The sequence below is a fragment of the Crocuta crocuta genome, unplaced genomic scaffold (assembly GCF_008692635.1).
Source record: "Crocuta crocuta isolate KB4526 unplaced genomic scaffold, BGI_CrCroc_1.0 scaffold235, whole genome shotgun sequence".
In the NCBI taxonomy this organism is placed as follows: Eukaryota; Metazoa; Chordata; class Mammalia; order Carnivora; family Hyaenidae; genus Crocuta; species Crocuta crocuta.
Window position 1 is genome coordinate 10,132,527 of NW_027531285.1, and position 18,943 is coordinate 10,151,469.

General features: G+C 39.3%; 1 protein-coding gene across 5 annotated transcripts in view; it reads left to right on the top strand.

Moving 5' to 3' along the window:
• ESRP1 (epithelial splicing regulatory protein 1) overlaps positions 1-18,074 on the top strand; it is a 69,285-nt gene extending 51,211 nt beyond the window's left edge. For 2 of the 5 annotated variants that reach the window (XM_077771284.1, XM_077771285.1), the window contains exons 14-16: positions 1,021-1,171; positions 5,793-5,902; positions 16,538-18,074. In XM_077771284.1, coding sequence (XP_077627410.1) covers positions 1,021-1,171; positions 5,793-5,867 — 226 coding nt within the window. In that variant the 3' untranslated portion in view covers positions 5,868-5,902; positions 16,538-18,074. The remainder of the gene's footprint in view (positions 1-1,020; positions 1,172-5,792; positions 5,903-16,537) is intronic. The other 3 variants (XM_077771286.1, XM_077771287.1, XM_077771288.1) reach the window with 3 other exon arrangements.
• The last annotated feature ends 869 nt before the right edge of the window (positions 18,075-18,943 follow it).

Here is an 18,943-nt window from a genome sequence, read left to right on the forward strand (position 1 = left end):
AGTCTGTAACTATATGCACATCTGGCACCATTCCTATTAACCATCAGTTAGGATTATGTAGGATAAATAATCTCAAAGATTTTTAGTCCCTTCCATTATGTGTTTACTGTCTTTGAAACTGGATAATTACCTACTTAGATTTAGAAGACTGAATAATCTAAAGCTGTGGGTCTTTATTGCTCCTAAAGCTAATAATGTCTTTATAATTTTTCCCTATATATTTTCAATTATGGGTATCTGGCCAATGTGATGGAAAACAAATTGGGTGGGGGACACGGTGAAACTAATTTCATAATATGGTAATCACTTGAGTTGCCACATAAAGAATAATTATGTATTCACTTGGCTTGTTCTTCTTGGAGGTAATTGCTGCAGATAACACGGAGAGGACACAAGCATCAATTTTCCCTTTGTGTTAATGGTGATTGATTTAATTTGTTATGCCTCCCTGCCAATTTACCCACTTCACTACCTTTTTTTCCAAAGTTGGAAGAACTAATTCATGAGTGCTATAGTACTTTGTGGTTTATGCTGTACAATTGCTTGTATATATGGGTAGAACAGTCTATTCTGTGGAGCAATAACTTTGGATATTTTTCTTTTTTTGGTCACTGTGGCTATGGTTCCTATTCTTTGAATACATGCTTTTTCATGCCTTACTATTCCTGGCAACTACCCAGTTAATCATCAATGAGCTGGGGTTTGGAAGTGGTGCTTTGTGGTTGAGTGACTGCTAAGTCTTAATTCTCTCTTTCCTGTCCTTTAAGAATCTCAGAACTGGATCTTTGGGGAAGGTTTGCACTTAAGTCTATATTAACCCTTTTGTGTTTGAACTTTGGACTTTTGTGGAAATGTGGGACAGATCAGCTCTGGTGTTCTTACCTGTCTTGGGAGAGATAACTGAGAATTCTAAGAAAGATCACCTTGAGAAAGTCCGTTTCCTTAAGTAACTGATGCTTTTAGAATAAATATTGGACATTGTCTATTCCTATTGGTTCACTGTGCTTTCTCTCCCTTTAGCCCCCCAGGTTCGCCCAATAGTCTTGGCTACTTCCCTACAGCTGCTAATCTTAGCGGTGTCCCTCCACAGCCTGGCACGGTGGTCAGAATGCAGGGCCTGGCCTACAATACTGGAGTTAAGGAAATTCTTAACTTCTTCCAAGGTTACCAGGTCAGTAGCTTGAAGAAGAAAATACACAGTGCCCTTATTACTTAAGTTGATTTGCCTAAAGAATGCAGCCAAGAAAGAAGCAGATTTTCTGAACCTCATGTGTACATATGCTAATAGATTTGCTGATAGAGGCAAAAAGAACCAAAGTCAGGGGGACTAGTTTGAGTGCTATTTTCAAACTCACCCCTTCGACAAGATTAGGGCTTTTCCATGCTAATTGTCTCAACATAATATGTTGGTGCTCTTTTTAAAACTTGGGCTACTTTGGTAACTTGGGAAAGCTCTTCAGGGCACACAGCAGTGTGGGTCTTTTAATCTAGAATCAGAGTGGCTAGAAAGAGTTTTTCTCAAATTCTTGACTACCAAAAAAAAAAAGTACTTAGACATGCAGTTTGAGTATTTAAAAAGTAGTCAAGGCCTCTCTACTTATCCTGGAAAAAACAAAGGAGACTCAATGAATCTTTAGATGCTAACTCCTTAAAATGAGCTATAGAATATTTGGTGAGCCTTATATAAAATGATCTGCAATTATTCTTGTGAAACAGATGTTCACTCTTACCAACCTTCTCTTACCACTGCCTATGTCCATCAATTGTTTTCCAACTCAGGTTACAAAATGGGGTGTTTCTTGGTAAGAGCTCTGTAACACAGAGCAAAATCTCCTCATTGCCGCCTCCCCTGAGCAGAGACTTTTCCTTCCTCAAATCACATAATTACCTAGAATCCAAATTCCTTTCTCGTGATATCTTAAAAATCAGTATTTTGAAACTCTTTTATTGCATTAATAGCAAAAATTATCTTTCTTCTTGAAGCAGAACTTCACTTGAGTTGAGAAGTATTTATAGACATAATTGTCAAATCCTAAAATAGGCCTTGAGTATTTACAGTACAGAGTTGTACGGGGTATACCTGCAGAGGTTGTTTCACCATTAGAATGGGTTTACAAGCTTGGCGACCATGAATCATGGAGGATTGTGGAGCTTGGCTAAAATTATCTCAGGGGAGATGCCCCTAACCTACCTAGTTATTGTAATGGGCTTATGGGCATTTAAAATTCAAAGAGTATTTTCTGGTAAATGAAGAATATCTAATGAAGGTTAGACAAAAGTTATTTTTTTGTTACTGACTGGCTTAACACACTCAAACCAGAAGTAAGAGGTTTTTCAGAGAACAGCAGATCTTTTCTCATTATCTACGGGAGAAAACATTCCAAGACCCCCAGTGGATGCCTGAAATTGCAGATAGTATCAAACCCTATATATGCTATTTTTTCCTTTCCCTACATACCTATGATAAATTATAATTTAAGGACTGAGAGATTAACAACAATAATAAAGTAGATCTGTAATAAAAGGGATGCAAATGTGGTCATTCTCTCTCAAAATATCTTACCATATTTACCCTTGCTGTGATGACATGAGAAGATTAAATGCCTGTGCGGTAAGATGAAGTGAGGTGAACAACGTACACATCATGATGTAGTGTTAGGATTCTGTTAGGATCATTTGCTTCTGGTCAGTCAAGAGTAACTGAAACTGCTGATAAGGGGGGCTATTGTACATACTTGGCTTCTTCCCTAAACCATTATGCTGCCTATGGGGAGCTCTTGCAGGGGGAAACAAAGTTACTCTCTAAACTTCACATGAGATTCATGAGATTCTGAAAAGAGAAGAGAATTTTGCTGAAGGTTATTGAGATTGCTTAATAAACTGAGTTTGTGTTACCTCCCAGTGTTTTCCAGTTCTGGAAAGTACAGGCAAAGTTTCAGGTTTTAAGAGTCAGCTGAGTTAAATTTTTTTTTAATGTTTGTTTATTTTTGAGAAAGACAGAGAGAGTGTGAGTGGGGAGTAGGGCAGAGAGAGAAGGAGACACAGAATTTGAAGCAGGCTCCAGGCTCTGAGCTGTCAGCACAGAACCTGATGCGGGGCTCGAACTCACAAACCATGAGACCATGACCTGAGCTTAAGTCAACACTTAAGCCACCCAGGCGCCAGCCAAGTTCATTTTCCATTTTGTTTTGACTAATCAACATTTAGCTTCACAATGAATAGAATTAAGCGGTCATAGACATAAACTGGTTGTGAGATGAAGCAAAATTGCTCTTATAATGAAGTGTTCTATGGCTTGCTTTTGTGGGTATTTATTCTACCAGACAAGTAAAAGCGGTTATTTCTAGATTTATAGCTACAAAACTGACATGCTTCAAAGTTGAGATAAAATAACTTCAGTTTGTAGCTGTTTATCTTCTAGTATTTTCAAGGAACCATTGAAGATTGGAGTAGAGTTATCTGGTGTAATCAGAAGGAAGAAGATTGTATGAAATTATTTGATCTCAAGGAATTTGACCTTCATTTCTGAAGTGCTTGGAGTTTATGAACTAGATCAACCAATTAGGATTACATAGGAACTCAGGACACCTGGCCGGCTCAGTCGGTAGACTAGGTGACTCTTGATCCCAGGGTTATGAGTTCAAGCCCCACATTAAGCATAAATCTTACTGTAAAAAAAAAAAAAATTACATACAAACCTCACTTATCAAATTAAGTATATCAAATTATTCCCGTGTCTTTAGTAATTTGAGTTTTAAGGCAGTTACAAAATCCAAAATCTTTTGTATCCTAATTTTATATCACTCTTACATAAAGGTTCATACATTCTGTCTTTGAGAGTATATGCCTATTTTTTTTGTTTTCTTTTTTTTAATGGTTTTGTTTTCTTTAAGTTTTTATTTATTTATTTTTGAGAGGGAGAGAGAGAATCCTAAGCAGGCTCTGTGCTGTCCATGCACAGCCCTACATAAGACTTGAACTTGTGACCCTCATCTAATGACCTGAGCTGAGATGAAGAGTCAGAATGCTTAAGGGACTGAGTCACCTGGGTGCCCCAAGAGTCTGTGTCCTCTTATTTTTTTCTGCCCTCAATTATTTTGGTAATAGTCACTAGCTATAGTAATCCAGATTGTTTGGGTATAGATTTACCATAAGACAAAATCAGTGGAATGTGACTTAAAACAAAACTGTGTTCTCTTAAGTATTTTTGTGTTTATCTTTATTTACAGTGTATTTATTGCTATTGTTGATGTATTGGGAGGTTTTCATTTGATTTCTGGTTATTTATGGTTATGTAATATATTCATATAATTAAGCAAATACATACTAATAATTGGTTGATTGAGTGAAATCTCTTGATAGTTTGATTCTGCCTTCTAAAATCATATCTTGAGATAATATTGGCATATGTCATTTTCTATAAACATTATATTTAAATATAATTGTTGGATGTCTGTTTCTCCTACCCTTAGGAAAATTCCATCTACGTCAACTTCATTTTTCTATACTTCACACTTGATGGGGGTAGGGGGGTATGAAGCCAGAAAAGGCAAGGATTTACAAAAAGGAAAGATTCTGTTTTCCAAAACAAAATGCAAGACATCAGTTCTGCTATCAAATTTGTAATTTTGTTATATATACTTTAAAAATTGTAATTTTATAGGGGTGCCTGTCTGGCTCAGTCAGAAGAGCATGCTACTCTTGATCTCAGGTTTCCAAGTTTGAGCCCCACATTGGGTGTAGGGTTTACTAAAATAAATAAAATAAACTTTATAAAAAATCTGTAATTTTGTAAAGTTAAAGTGCCTGGGTTGGGCCCATTTCGGTAAATGAGATTTATAGAATGAGGACTGAATATATGAAGACAAACTACCATGAAAATATTTCATCAGGAGAATGTCATTCTGGTCATGAAAATAGATCTGTATCTATATGTTATTTGATGGGCCTCTTATTCTGCACTCTCTGGTCTCCTTACATAATTCCTTTAACTTGATTTGCCCTTTGCTTTACCCTTTACTGCTAATGGCTTTGCATTTTCAACAGCTTTCGTTTTTGTTTGTTTCAAAATGCTTTAATCAGGGGGTGCCTGGGTGGCCCAATTGGTTAAGTTTCCGACTTTGGCTCAGGTCATGATCTCACGGTTTCTGGGTTCAAGCCCTGCATCGGGCTCTGTGCTGACAAGCTAGCTCAGCCTGGAGACTGTCTTTGGATTCTGTATCTCCCTCTCTCTCTCTGGCCTTCCCCTGCTCACACTGTCTCTGTCTCTCAAAAATAAATAAAACATTAAAAAAATTTTTTTTAATACTTTAATCAGTATATCTTTGAGTCTCCCACCACTATTATGTGCCTGGGAGAATTAGGTAGATACTACAGATACAATATTTAATATTCATAGAGTTGTTTGCAGATGCTGGGCTTATTGGACAATACTTGGCAAATAGTTGGTGCTCAAAATATTTTATACCTAGTCACACCTGTGGTATCATGAAACTGTACCATTAGCAAGGTCTGACGTGTTTGCTGTTTATTTTGTTGTGGTGTTCTTTATCCCTGTGTTCACTCTAACCCCCTTCCTAAAAGGTAGTTTTATGGTATGTAGACACATTAAGTAGGAAGTGGTGACTTGGAATTAGCGGTTACATATGTGGCTTTTACCAGCATTGGAGCTTGTTTCGCACATTCTAAATGTTGTACAATACTGTTGGTAGATCTATTCAGTTGAAATGCTAATCGTCCATGGTGGCACTTTGTCCATCTTATGATCCTGTTTGTTCTAACTTGCATTGTAGTACGCAGCCGATGATGGACTTGTACACACAAATGACCAGGCCAGGACTCTACCCAAAGAATGGGTTTGTATTTAAGGGCCCCAGCAGTTAGACCATCCTCATAAAAGAAGGTAAGGCATTATCATGTGAAAGCTAAATCATAAAGGGCAAAACAAATAGAGATCAAGAACCTGAACATGTTTTTTATGAGTCAGGTAAGAGGTTCCCCCTTTACTTTAGTATGATGGAGGAGTGACAGAAATCCTGGATGAAATGGGAGACAAGTTCAGTGTGTCATCCAAGGAGACAGTATCTTAGCAATGTTTATGGATAATAGTTGTATGTTATTTTGGGGTAAGGGAAAACTTGTCAATTTAGAAATTCATTTGCTGGATTTAATGTGGAATCCAGTTTGGGCATGCTTTTGTGTTGTTTTAATTGAGGTAGAAATCACATAACATAAAATCCTTCATTTAAAAAAATTTTTTAACATTTATTTTTGAGAGAGAGAGAGACAGAGCATGAGTGGGGGAGAGACAGAGACAGAGGGAGACACAGAATCAGAAGCAGACTACAGCCTCTGAGCTGTCAGCACAGAGTCCAATGCAGGGCTTGAATTCACAAGCCACAAGATCATGACCTGAACTGAAGTTGGGTGCCTAACTGACTGAGCCACCTAGGCGCCCCTAAAATCTATCATTTTTAAGTATACAATTCAGTGGCAGTTAGTGTATTCATGATGTGTGCAACCACCACCTCTATCTAGTTCCAAAACACTTTCTTCACTCCAAAAGAAAACGCCAAGCCCATTAAGCAGTATCTCCCTATTTTCCTTCCCCATAGACCCTGGAAAGACCATTCCTATGTGTGTGGATTTGCCTATACTGGATATTTTATATAAATGGAATCCTGCAATATGTGACACTTCTGTGTCTGACTTCTTTCACTTCACAGATTTTGAGGTTCGTCCTTGTAGGAGCATGTATCAGTACTTCATTTCTTTTCATAGTTGAATAACATTCCATTGTATGGATAAACCACATTTTATTGATTCCTCTTCTGATAGACCTTTGGGTTGTTTCTACCTTCTTGCTATTGTAAACAGTGCTGATACTAACATTTATGTATAAATATTTGAGTACCTGTTTTTTAATTCTCTTGGGTATGTATCTAGGAGTGGAATCACGGCATCCTACAGTAATTCCGTTGAGTTGAGTGTCCATTTTCCCCATTTTATTTTTTTATGGTGGTAGAGTATACATAACATAAAATTAACCATTTTTAAGTGTACAAAATCAGTGACATTAAATACATTCACATTATTATTTACCACTTCATCATCTCAAACTGAAACTCCCATTTCCCTCTTCCCTCAGACCCTGGCAACTACCTCTTTACTCCCTGTTTCTATACATTTGACTATTCTAGGTAACTCATAAATGGAATAACCTAATACTTATCTTTTCATGGTTTGCTAATTTCCATTAACATAATGTTTTTAAGGTTCATCGTCTAAATCTAGAGGGAAGGAATCCTGACAGTTTTTTATTTTTTATTTATTTTTTTAAATCTTTTTAAGTTTTTTAGTGTTTTTTAAATTTATTTTTGAGAGAGAGAGATAGAGACAGTGTGAGCAGTGGAGGGTCCGAGAGAGAGGGAGACACAGAATCCAAAGCAGGCTCCAGGCTCTGAGCTAGCTGTCAGCACAGAGCCCGACGCAGGGCTCAAACTCATGAACCATGAGATCATGACCTGAGTCGAAGTCAGATGCTTTGGGGCGCCTGGGTTTCTCAGTCAGTTAAGTGTCCAACTTCGACTCCGGTCATGATCTCACAGTTGGTGGGTTCGAGTCCTGCATCAGGCTCTGTGTTGACAGCTCAGAGCCTGGAGCCTGTCTTCAGATTCTGTGTCCCTCTTTTTCTCTGACCCTCCCCTGCTCATGCTGTCTCTATCTCTCTCTCAAAAAAATAAAACATTAAAAACATTAAAAAAAGAAGTCAGACCCTTAACGGACTGAGCTACCCAGCACCCCTCCTGATAATTTTTTAATTGATAACCTTTTCTTAAAGGATATTGGCTTTCATTAACTAACTTGAATTTCAATAAAAACTTGGGGTGGGGGGGCACCTGGGTTAAGCATCTAACTTCAGCTCAGGTCAGATCTCACAGTTCATGAGTTCGAGTGCTATTCAAGCTCTCTGCTGTCAGCACAGAGCCCACTTCGGATCCTCTGTCCCTCTCTTGTTCTGCCCCGCCCCCCTTGCTTGCTCACTCTCTCTCTCTCTCTGAAAAATAAATTAAAAAAAAATAAATATATACATATTTGGAAGGAAGAAAAAAGATACTGGCTTTCTGTGTGAGATTGCTCTAGAGATGGCATTGTGGGGACATGGTCAGGAATTGCTGTGACTTAATTCCTTCATTTTTTTATTGTTAGATTTGCTGAGATTGGTTTCCTGGCATGACACTTTAAAATTTTGTTTCCATTTTTGGGGTTGCTGGGTGGCTCAGTCGGTTAAGTGTCTGACTTCGGCTCAGGTCATGATCTCACAATTGGTGGGTTCAAGCCCTGCGACGGGCTCTGTGCTGACAGCTAGCTCAGAGCCTGGATCCTGCTTTGGATTCTGTGTCTCCCTCTCTCTCTGACCCTCCCCGGTTCACGCTGTCTCTCTCTCTCAGAAATAAATAAAACATTAGAAGAAAATTTTTTTTTTAATAAATAAAATTTTGTTGCCATTTGCATGGCTGAGGACCCTGTGGGCCTTAACCATATGGGTTCTAAATTGGAAAGTGTGGTTGCCAGTAGTACAATGTTGTCCTTGAGAAATGGCAATTGGGGTCTTAGGATCTCATTCTGAAGTTGTAGAAACCCTAGTTCTGGGATGGAAGTGATGATTCTCTGCTATTTTCCATGAGATTTCAAGATATCTTGGATATCAAAAAGCGTTGTGCCCCAATACTTTGCACTGGGTATGGGCTATTTTCTAGTTTAGTTCACAGTGATGAGGGCACATTATTCTAGCCTTTTGATACTCTTTTTGGTCTGTATTTTGTCATTTGAAATGTTCTTTGTTCAGTCTCTTAATCCTGTTTATGAATTTGATAAGTATACTATCTATATCATAAAATGAATATAATGAGAAATGACTAGAGGGGTGGCTGGGTGATTCAGTCAGCTGAGCGTCTGACTTCAGCCCAGGTCATGATCTTGGAGCTCCTAGGCTCAAGCTCCATGTGGGGCTTTGCGCTGACAGTGGGGAGCTTGCTTCAGATAGTCTCCCTCCCTCTCACTCTCTGTCCCTCCCCTGCTTGCATGTGCTCTCTCAAAAATACACAAACATTAAAATCTTTAAAAAGAAAAAGAAGAAGGGGCACCTGGGTGGCTCAGTCGGTTGAGCATCCAACTTTGGCTCAGGTCATGATCTCATGGTTCATGGGCTCGAGCCCCGCGTCGGCCTTGTACTGACAGCTAGCTCAGAGCCTGGAGCCTGCTTCAGATTCTTTGTCTCCCTCTCTCTCTGACCCTCCCCTGCTCACACTGTCTCTCTCTCTCAAAAATAAATAAAACATTAAAACATTTTAAAAAAAGAAATTACTAGAAGTGGAACTTTGTTCTTTTTTAAAACTTTATTCATTTTGAGAGAGCATGTGGACATGCACACACATACAACAGAGGGAGGGGAAAAGAGAGAGAATCCCAAATAGTGAGCTGTCAGTGCAGAACCCAACACGGGGCTCTATCTCACCAATGGCAAGATTATGACCTGATCTGAGATCAAGAGTCAGATACTTAACCGACTGACCCACCCAGGCACCTCAGAGCTTTTTATTATTATATTAGAAATGTCCTCACTTGACTATAACCATTACTCAGCTCTGATTTTACCTTAGGTTTATATATTTGAAGTCATGATAGGAATATCAGGTGCTTTATAAAATCCAGCTGTTTGCATTTTTTATTCTAAAATCGGATTAATCTACTTTTATATTGAATTTAAAAAAATGTACATGGAATACTGGATGAAACACTTGGCATAAGTTTTAAGTTATTTAGTGATCTCAGCGATCCTGGGAGATAAGGATCATAAAAGTATTGTGGGCTTGTTGTAAAGCATTTGGAACATACAGACAGGTACAAAGAAGTCACTAACAATTTCACCCTCCAGAAATAACTATAATGAATATTTCCTTTCAGATTCTTTTTTGTATGCTCTTATGCAATTTGGAGCCTGTTTACCTTCCCTTTAATGTTCTTGGATAACTATATATTTTTTATCTCATCATCTATAGTAATCAAATTTATCATCACTGGTCATCTCTTACACATCACAAGTGCCTTATGCTCTGTAAGCGATTTTATATCTCCAATGCCACTTACGTCCCATTCCAGCCCTGTGAGGCCTCGGGGTAGGTACCCATGGCTCCACCCAACAGATGAGGAAATGAAACCCAGTAAGGCTGGGTAAGTTTCTGAGTCATATAGTTAATGACCATGCTGACTAAAGATACATCACTTTGAGTTTCAGTCTTGGTGCTCTTTTCTACTGAGCGAATAAAAAGCATGGCAGAATAAGTACTTATAGTGGGCTGGATGGTGGCCCCAAATACATGTCCACATCCTAATCCCCAGAACCTCTGACTTTATCTGGCAAAAAAAAAAAAAAAAAAAAAAAAAAAAAAAAAAAAAAAGAAAGAAAGTAAGGATCTGGAGTGGAGTTTATCCTGGATTATCTGGGTGGGCCCTTAATGCAATTATAAAAAAGCAGAAATAGGGATACCTGGCTGGCATGGTCGGTGGAGCACATGACTCTTGATCTCAGGGTCATGAGTTCAAGCTCCACACTGGGTGTGGAGCCTACTTAATAAAAGGGTGGGGAGTGGGGGAAGAAGCTCATACAGACACGGGAGAGGGGGAGGCAGTATGACCATGGAGTCAGAGATTTCAATGAGGCAGACATGAGCCAAGGATCACTTGTAACCGTTGGAGGAAGCAAAGAATTGTTCCCTAGAGCCTCTGGAGGCTCTGCACCCTGGCTGACACCTTGATTTCTGGCTGCCAGATACAGGAGAGAAGTTTCTGTTGTTTAAGCCATCGAATTACAGTAATTTTTTACAGCAACTACAGGAAACTAGTAACAGTACTCGAAAAATTTTTTGAAAGAATGTCGTCATTGCTGGTTACAGAGTCAGATAAAGGTAGTCAAAGCCCATGATAAGGTCTGATAAAGAAGTGACAGTATTCTCCCTTCTCCTATAGCCAATATTTGTTGGCTAACCCAAGAATCACTACAGGTATGCCTCTTTTTGTTGCCATAAAAGACCCCCAAGGACCACTCATAAGCTGTTGAAGATGCCCTCTTGGGAAGGAGATTTGATGGTTGGCTGGAAAAAAAATGCTTCCTCAGGGGCCCCTGGGTGGCTCGGTTGGTTCAGCTTCTGACTTTGTCTCAGGTCATGATCTCACGTTCGTGGGTTCGAGCCCCACGTCAGGCTCTGTGCTGACGGCTAGCTCAGAGCCTGGAGCCTGTTTCGGATTCTGTGTCTCCTTCTCTCTCTGACCCTCCCCTGCTCGTGCTCGCTCTCTCTTTCGCTCTCCCTCTCAGAAATAAATAAAACGTTAGAAATGTTTTTAACGAAAAAAAGGCCTTCTCAGAAGGCCAGAGTTCTTGTTTGTACCTGCAACTCCCTCACCACAAGCTCCGAGTGTATCTCTCCTAGAGTTAGAGTGTCAAAGGGGGACAGGACCGGCACATCCATCTGTCCACAAATGCTGGGCTATCAGCATATTTGGCTTACTTTTGGAGAGACAGTTCTTCAGAGGTGACGTTTCCCTACTCTGTAAAATTCACATAACATTACTACTTCTTATGTGACTTGACTTTTCTTTTTTTTTTTTTTTTAATATTTTTATTTATTTCTAGGATAGAGAGAGACAGCGTGAACAGGGGAGGGTCAGAGAGAGGGAGATACAGACTCTGAAACAGGCTCCAGGCTCTGAGCTGGCAGTCAGCACAGAGCCGGACGCGGGGCTCGAACCCACAAACCGCGAGATCATGACCTATGCGAAAGTCGGACGCTTAACCGACTAAGCCACCCAGGCGCCCCAGTGACTTGACTTCTCTAAGTAAGATTCAGATAGATTAATGAGTATAAACAAGTTGTACAAACTATAAAGTTCTGCATACAAATAACTGCTTTGTTGCTATGATTATAATATTACAGAAGCAATGTTTATGACAATTATCTATGCTCCAGACATAGCTCAGATTTCACTAATTTTTCCATTAATGTTCTTATTTCCAGGATCCAATCTAGGATTCCACATTGCAGTTAGTTGGCCTGTCTCCTTAGTGTCCTCTAGTCCATATTAGGTTCTCAGTCTTTGCTTATTTTTCATGACTTTCTCAATTTTGAGGTATTCTGCTTTTGAGGTATCTTTTGGGCTATCCTTTATTGGATATCCTTTATTATTTATCCTTTTGAATTTGTTAGATGCTCTTTTTGTGATTATACCAGGGTAATGGGTATTGGGAAAGAATAAGATCATGGAGGTGACGTGCCCATCCCATCACGTGATATCTGGGATACTATACCCACATGATGCTACTGGTGGTGTAATCTTGATCATTTGCTGAATGTCTTGGTCCATTCAGGCTGCTGTAACACAGTTCCATGGACTGGGTGTTTTATAGACAACGAACCTCTAATTTCTCACAGTTCTGGAGGTTGGGAGGTCCAAGTTGAAGTGTTAACATTTTCCTTTGCTTTTTTTTTTGTGAAAACATTTGTCTATACTGTATTTTTGGACGCTCCNCTGATGCGAGGCTCAAACCCTCAGGATCATGACCTGAGCCAAAGTCGGACGCTTAACCAACTGAGGCACCCAGGCGCCCCAAGACTGGTATTTTCACAACAGCTAGGTTTTATGGAAAAACAAAAGAAGACCCAACAATCCAACAAAAACTATGTAGCTTTCATTGGGAGAGTGCCCTTTATACCTGGCCTCTTAAATGTATAGTTTAGATTACTTTGTGGTTTGGAAATGATCTGTCTTGCACTATCTACAATAGCCATATTTTGGGAAGAGCCCAAATGTCCATTGACTGCTGAATGGATAAAGAAGACATGTGTTGTGTGTGTGTGTGTGTGTGTATGCACATGCGTGCGCGTGCGCACACACACACACACTGGAATATTATTCAGTGATCAAAAAGAATGAAATCTGGCCATTTGCAACAACGCGGATGGAACTAGAGTGTATTATGCTAAGCAAAATAAGTCAGAGATTGACATGATTTCACTCATGAAGAATTTAAGATACAAAACAGATGAACATAAAGGAAGGGAAGGAAAAATAATATGAAAACAGGGAGACAAACGTGGGGAAGATGGGCTAAATGGATGATGGGCATTAAGGAGGACACTTGTTGGGATGAGCACTGGGTGTTATATGTTACGTGATGAATCACTAAATTTTATTCTTGAAATTATTATTACACTGTATGTTAACTAGGATTTAAATTTTTAAAAAATGACCTGTCTTTTGTAATATATAATTATTTGTTTGGACCAATATAGTGACTAATATTTTCATTTCTGGGCAAAACATTCAAGGTGTCTCTCAGATAAATAAGATCTTAAAATGAGACAAGATTTTTCTTTCTCTTCCAGTTAGTATTTATTTTTTTTTAAATATTTTATTTATTTTTGAGAGAGAGATAGAGACAGCATGAGCAGGGGAGGGTCAGAGAGAGAGGGAGACACAGAATCTGAAGCAGGCTCCAGGCTCTGAGCTAGCTGTCAGCACAGAGCCTGATGCGGGGCTCAAACCCACAGACTGTGAGATCATGACCTGAGCTGAAGTCGAACGCTTAACCGACTGAGCCACCCAGACACCCCCCAGTTAGTATTTATAATAGTGGGCAGCAACAGCTAAATAAATGCTGATTATTGATTTAAGTGACAAAAGGATGTCAAGACATTTTTCTTTGTTTAAAGAGTCTGAATTATGGGTTTTATTTTATCTTTTGTATAAAGAAGCAGCAACTATTTATTTTTCCTAACATTCACACAAATTACTTAAATTATTTAGAAAAGAGATGTCAAAATTACCATAAGAAAATAAGATATCGTAACTAATCAGATTTGCAGGCTTTTTAAAGGGTTTAGCTTCATTTCATAAGACATAACCCCAGTTGGTGAAATCCAGGTGTCTTAAATGATTTCTTAACATGGTACTTTCAAGGTCAGTGTGCAAAATAAAACCTCTTTTAACACAGCTCTTACTGGAAAGGAAAGACAGATTTGTGAATATTTGCAGTTGTAACTTCACAAAATTGTCTTTGCATAGTAGTTTCTTTTTACTTTTACTCTTTTCTGCAGCTAAGGGAGAATAGGAAACTAGGTTTTTTGTTTGCTTTGTTTTGGAGGGGATTGTTGTTTTGAGAGGGAGCTGATGGTTTCGGGGATTTGTCATTTGCTAGCAGCTTGAAGTCTAAAGTGTCGTTGCTGAACGCTAAAATTCCATCGGATGCTACTGGGATTAAACAGCAGGCTTCAGGGGTGCCCAGTGCCTGGGTGACTCAGTCAACTAAGCATCTGACTTCAGCTCAGGTCATGGTTCATGAGTTAAAGCCCCTATTGGGCTCCGCGCTGAGGGTACATAACCTGGTTGGCATTCTCTCTCTGCCCCTTCCATGTGCACGCACACTCTCTCTTGCTTTTTTCTCCCAAAATAAATAAGTAAACTTTAAAAAAATGCAGGCTTGAGGAAGTTAAACTTTTTTTTTCAGAATTTTCTGTGTTTTCACAGAATATGAAAGTATAATTTTAAGCATCTACACTGGTTTCTTATTAGAATGATAATATGAGCTGGGAATGGGAAAGCTTTTATCTATCGACTCCGGTAACAAGCCCATGGTTGACTGACTTGGATGGGATCCAAGGGCTTGCTCTTGGCCAAACTTTCTCTGCCAGGTGCCCCCAGCAACTCTTGGCTTACATCCTTCCATCTTAAGTCCAGAAGCAAGCCAGGAATTGAGGTTGTTTGGCCTTGCTTGGGTCCATTTCAGAAAGCGCTATGGCCAGGAAGACACAGGGGCTCTGATTGGCCACGTCTCTGTCACTTGTTAGGCTCACTTATAAAGTTGCCTCATTATGGGCTTAAGGTTGGGTCATGGGACAGTTGGTTATTTAAGGAAAATTCAGGTGCTGTTGCCAAAAGAAGGATACAGTAGATCTTAAACAATTGTGTTGGTAGATCATTGATAGAGATTTTATTTGCAGCTAGTATCCAAGGGGAAACTTTCAGTGTACTGTGTTTTACACTAAGTACTAAATTATTGTCACTTTGTCAACCCCATTTTAAGAATGATTTCTAACAAATATTTACCTGTTTTATAAATACCTGATTTTAAATCTGTATCAATTTTAGAATCTATTATTAAAGCAAATCTAACCTTGGCTATGATTTCAAACTGGCCATATGAACAGGTCTGAACTGCAAAGAGCTGGTTTTATTTCTGTCTGCAGTCCAGTTTGTCATCGATGTGGGAACACATGCACGGTGCCTGAAGTTTTCACTTCAAAGTTCTTGTCAGTCAGTTGGGGACCCAACTCTTGATTTTAGGTCAGGTCATGATCTTGCAGTTCATGAATTCGAGCCCCGCATCAGGCTCTGTGCTGATGATACAGAGCCTGCTTGGTTCTCTCCCTCTCCTTCCCTCCCTTCCTCCCTTCCTCCCTTCCTCCCTCCCTCCCTCCCTCTCTCTCTCTCTCTCTCTCTCTCTCTGTCTCATACACAATGAATGAGTGAATGAATGAATAAATGTTTTGTGTGGTGTATAAGTGAAATAGCATAGTGGAACCAATTTGTGTTCAAATTCTGGACCTGCTGATGACTACTTTTATTGCTCTGTGCCTCCATTTCTCCATCTGTACGATGGGGATAGCATGGTAATCTGTATAAGATGGCTGTGCGGATGAATGAATTAATCCACATAAAAGTTGTCAGTCAACTGGTCACTGACAGGTAGAGTTGATGTTTCCTATGATGTCATGCCTTCCTATTGATTCAAATATTTTTGTTCATATTTGAAATTTCTTATACTAGAATTTAATTTTCAAAAATTGTCTTAGTGGTTTTAATAATGGTATCAAGCCTCAATATCAGAACAATTGCTGTGACGGGGTGCCAGGGTGGTTCAGTCTGTTGAGCTCTTGATTTCGGCTCAGGTTGTGATCCCAAGGTCATGGGATCAAGGCCCACGTCAGGCTCTGCACTGAGCATGGAGTCTGCTTGAGATTTTCTCTCACTCTTCCTCCATCCCTCTCCCCAGATTGCATATGCATGCCCGCTCGCTTGCTCTCTCAAAGGAAAATTAAAAAAAGAAAAAACACTGTTGTAACTGAAAGACCCAGACTGAGGAATGTCTGTATGTAGAGACACTGTAAAATGTGTGTCTCAGACATTTGTGTCTCCACAAAGGAGCTGAGTGAAGTATGGAGGTGCAAACATACACATCACCAACGCCTGGTAATGCAAAGGGAGGGAGTTGTGGGAATGCCAGTTACTGCGTAAACTGCATCTGCCAGCTCTGCGCCTTGAGAACTTGCTGTAGAAATCCCAACTAGGTGTAAAGTAGAACTGTGGACCCCCTTAAGGCGTTTTTTGTTTTTCAGACCTTTTGTAATTCAAAATTGTTTTATTATAGATGCCAGTAGTTGTAAATTTAGAGACTGTAATATTTCCTTTTACGGTTTTTCAGTGTTTGAAAGATGTATGGTGACACCAAAACCGTCAGATAAGACAACTTCTAGCAACTGCAGGGGAAGTTTGTCTACACTCAGGCTGCAGTATTTTCAGCAAACATGATTGGACAGTGGGCCTGCGACCTATCTTTTGGTAAAGTAAAAAATGTGAGCCAGTGAAGCCAAATCCTTCTAGCAAGCAGCATGCCTGGCTCCTTGCTGATTGCAAATAGGTGTCTAAAATGTGAATTGGAAATCTCGTGACTCTAATACTTCCAGCTAACGTGGCATCATAGGTGTTTCCTAAGTTTTATGCCGTGGACAAAAAATACTTGTGTCTACCATCTCCATCAGGAACTCTGCTGTGGAAGCTTCGTTTGTGTCTTTCCATTTTTCTGTCTCCAGCTCCCTACCTTCTGCACAAGTGTGCCCTCTTACTGAGTAATTCAAGAATAAGGTCCTGGAATACTTAAGTCACAAACATAAGAAGATAAATAAAACTACTATTTTCCCACTATCTTGGCCATCATGATGTCTTATAGTTAAAATCCAATGAAAATGATTTTTGAAACCCCCTGGGATAAATTAGAAGACCCTGCACACCCACCACGAAACATACAAGGCTTAAAAGTTGCAACTTTTTTCTCAGCAGGTATCAGTTGTAAATAACAAACTAGGGGCCAAAATGCGAAACCAAAAATGAAGCAGCTACGTGTAGTTAGTAATTTCTAGTTTAAACTGTAACTGAACATTGTGGCTTCGTATGTATTATTTTATATTGTACTCTTCCCATTGCTGATGGTTTAGACTTTAATAAGAGAAATTCCATAGTTTTTAAATAACACAAAATGAGAATATTTGAACAGTGTATTCTAGAAAGCAATATACTAACTGAAGTGAATGCTTGTATATATTAAGATATAACCTTAAACCTTTTTCTCGAATGCCTTAACTGTCAAATAATTAAAACTTTTAAAAGCATAGGATTGTAGTCAGCATGCTGGACTGAGAGGTAAACACTGAAGCGGTTAGAGCAGTTACTGATGCTGTCAGTGTTTAGCACTACATGTTTAGCCGTGTGTATGCTACAAAAGTGCAATATTAGACACTAGCTAGTACTGCTGCCTCATGTAACTCTGAAGAGGAAAACAGGATTTGATTAAGTGCACCTGTGTCTTTAAGTTACTCCTATTGTCCTTGGCTTGGATGCAATGCCATGCAGATTTATGTGGCTGCTATTTTTTTTATTTACTTTGCATTACTTTGATTAACACCTTGAACGGAGAGCCAAACATTCCCTCCTCACTTGACCAGCAATGGCCCTTTAACTGCAATAGGAAAAAAAGAAAAAAGAAAAAAAAACTTTTTGTGTGAAAACTGGTGACAACTGGCACTTAGATCAGAAAAAGAGTTGTTTATACTTGATGCCTTAAGATGCTGTCTACCCAAAGCTCTGAAAGCCTTAAAGATAGAAAGTAATACTTAACTACAATACTACTGAGTTTTCGTAGAATTGTTACATTTGATAATAAAACATGTCTGTTTAATCTCAAAGTGTGTGTTCTTTTTTCATTACTAAAATGGAAAAAAGGGTGTGGGTAAGCCATCTTTTCCTGTGGTGGTAAGGTTTTTCCCTAAGTTGGCTATAAGGATTTGCTTGCACTCTCTCTAAAAAAAAAAACTTTAAAAAAATATTTGGTGGGGTGCCTGGGTGGCTCAGTCGGTTAAGCGTCCGACTTTGTCCCAGGTCATGATCTCAACGGTTCGTGGGGTTGGACTCTGTGCTGACAGCTAGCTCAGAGCCTGGAGCCTGTTTCAGAGTCTGTATCTCCCTCTCTGACCCTCCCCTGCTCACACTGTATCTCTCTCTCAGAAATAAAAAAGTTATTTTAAATGTTTATGGGCACCTTCATGGCTCAGGTGGTTAAGCCTCTGACTTTGGCTCAGGTCATGATCTCACAGTGAGTTCGAGCCCTGCGTTGGGATCTGTGCTAACAGCTCAGAGCCTGGAGCCTGCTCTGGATTCTGTGTCTCCCTCTCTTCCTCTCCCCCACTCCCACCGTCTGTCTCAAAAATAAACATTTTAAAAAAATTTTTAATCGAGCCAATCTAGGAGGTGCTGTTCTCAATGAAAAGAGTATTAGAATAGAAATGAACTGATGGAAATATTCTGTTTATGGATGTCTTTGGTTCAAGGTTGAATCTAATCTGTGATCTATTCATGTTACAGTCTATGTGCTAATATAAGGAAAAAGACTAGACAGGAAATCACCTAAACCCTGAAGACCAGAAGGCCACAAGGATGAAATTCTCGAGTAAAACCACTAAGTGGTTGCTATAGGGAAAAAACTGGTTTTCTTCATTTTTACTGCTTCCTTTGTACTGAGTAAGATATTGAAGGCCAAGATCCCAAGGCATGGACC